The sequence below is a fragment of the Cynoglossus semilaevis genome, chromosome 13 (genome assembly GCF_000523025.1).
Source record: "Cynoglossus semilaevis isolate Cse_v1.0 chromosome 13, Cse_v1.0, whole genome shotgun sequence".
NCBI classification, from domain to species: domain Eukaryota; kingdom Metazoa; phylum Chordata; class Actinopteri; order Pleuronectiformes; family Cynoglossidae; genus Cynoglossus; species Cynoglossus semilaevis.
The window spans coordinates 17,889,495-17,889,779 of record NC_024319.1 but is presented as its reverse complement, the minus strand read 5'-3'; the positions used below and the strand labels follow the sequence as shown (position 1 = coordinate 17,889,779).

General features: G+C 41.4%; 1 protein-coding gene across 2 annotated transcripts in view; it reads right to left on the bottom strand.

Moving 5' to 3' along the window:
• The window catches only part of fli1rs (Fli-1 proto-oncogene, ETS transcription factor-related sequence), an 18,635-nt gene extending 18,350 nt beyond the window's left edge, over positions 1-285 (bottom strand). For both annotated transcript variants that reach the window (XM_008324028.3, XM_017038247.2), the window contains exon 1: positions 128-285. In XM_008324028.3, the coding sequence (XP_008322250.1) occupies positions 128-145 (18 nt within the window). In that variant the 5' untranslated portion in view covers positions 146-285. The remainder of the gene's footprint in view (positions 1-127) is intronic.

Genomic DNA, 285 nt, shown 5'->3' with positions numbered 1-285 from the left:
CGCTCTCTAACACACACACACACACACACACACACACCTACACAACATACACACACACATACACACACTCGCATACAATCACGAGAAGACTTAGTGGTATAAAAAAAAAAAAAAAAACAACACCCACCTTTATAGTACCATCCATTACAGTGATAGCAGCTTCCTCGCTATCATTTAGTCACTTTTTCTCGATTTAACCGACTCTTCTGATTCCTTCTTCAATTCATGCACGGTTGAAATGGCGCACACCATTAGACCTTTTTGCGCGCAGAACATAACCGGATG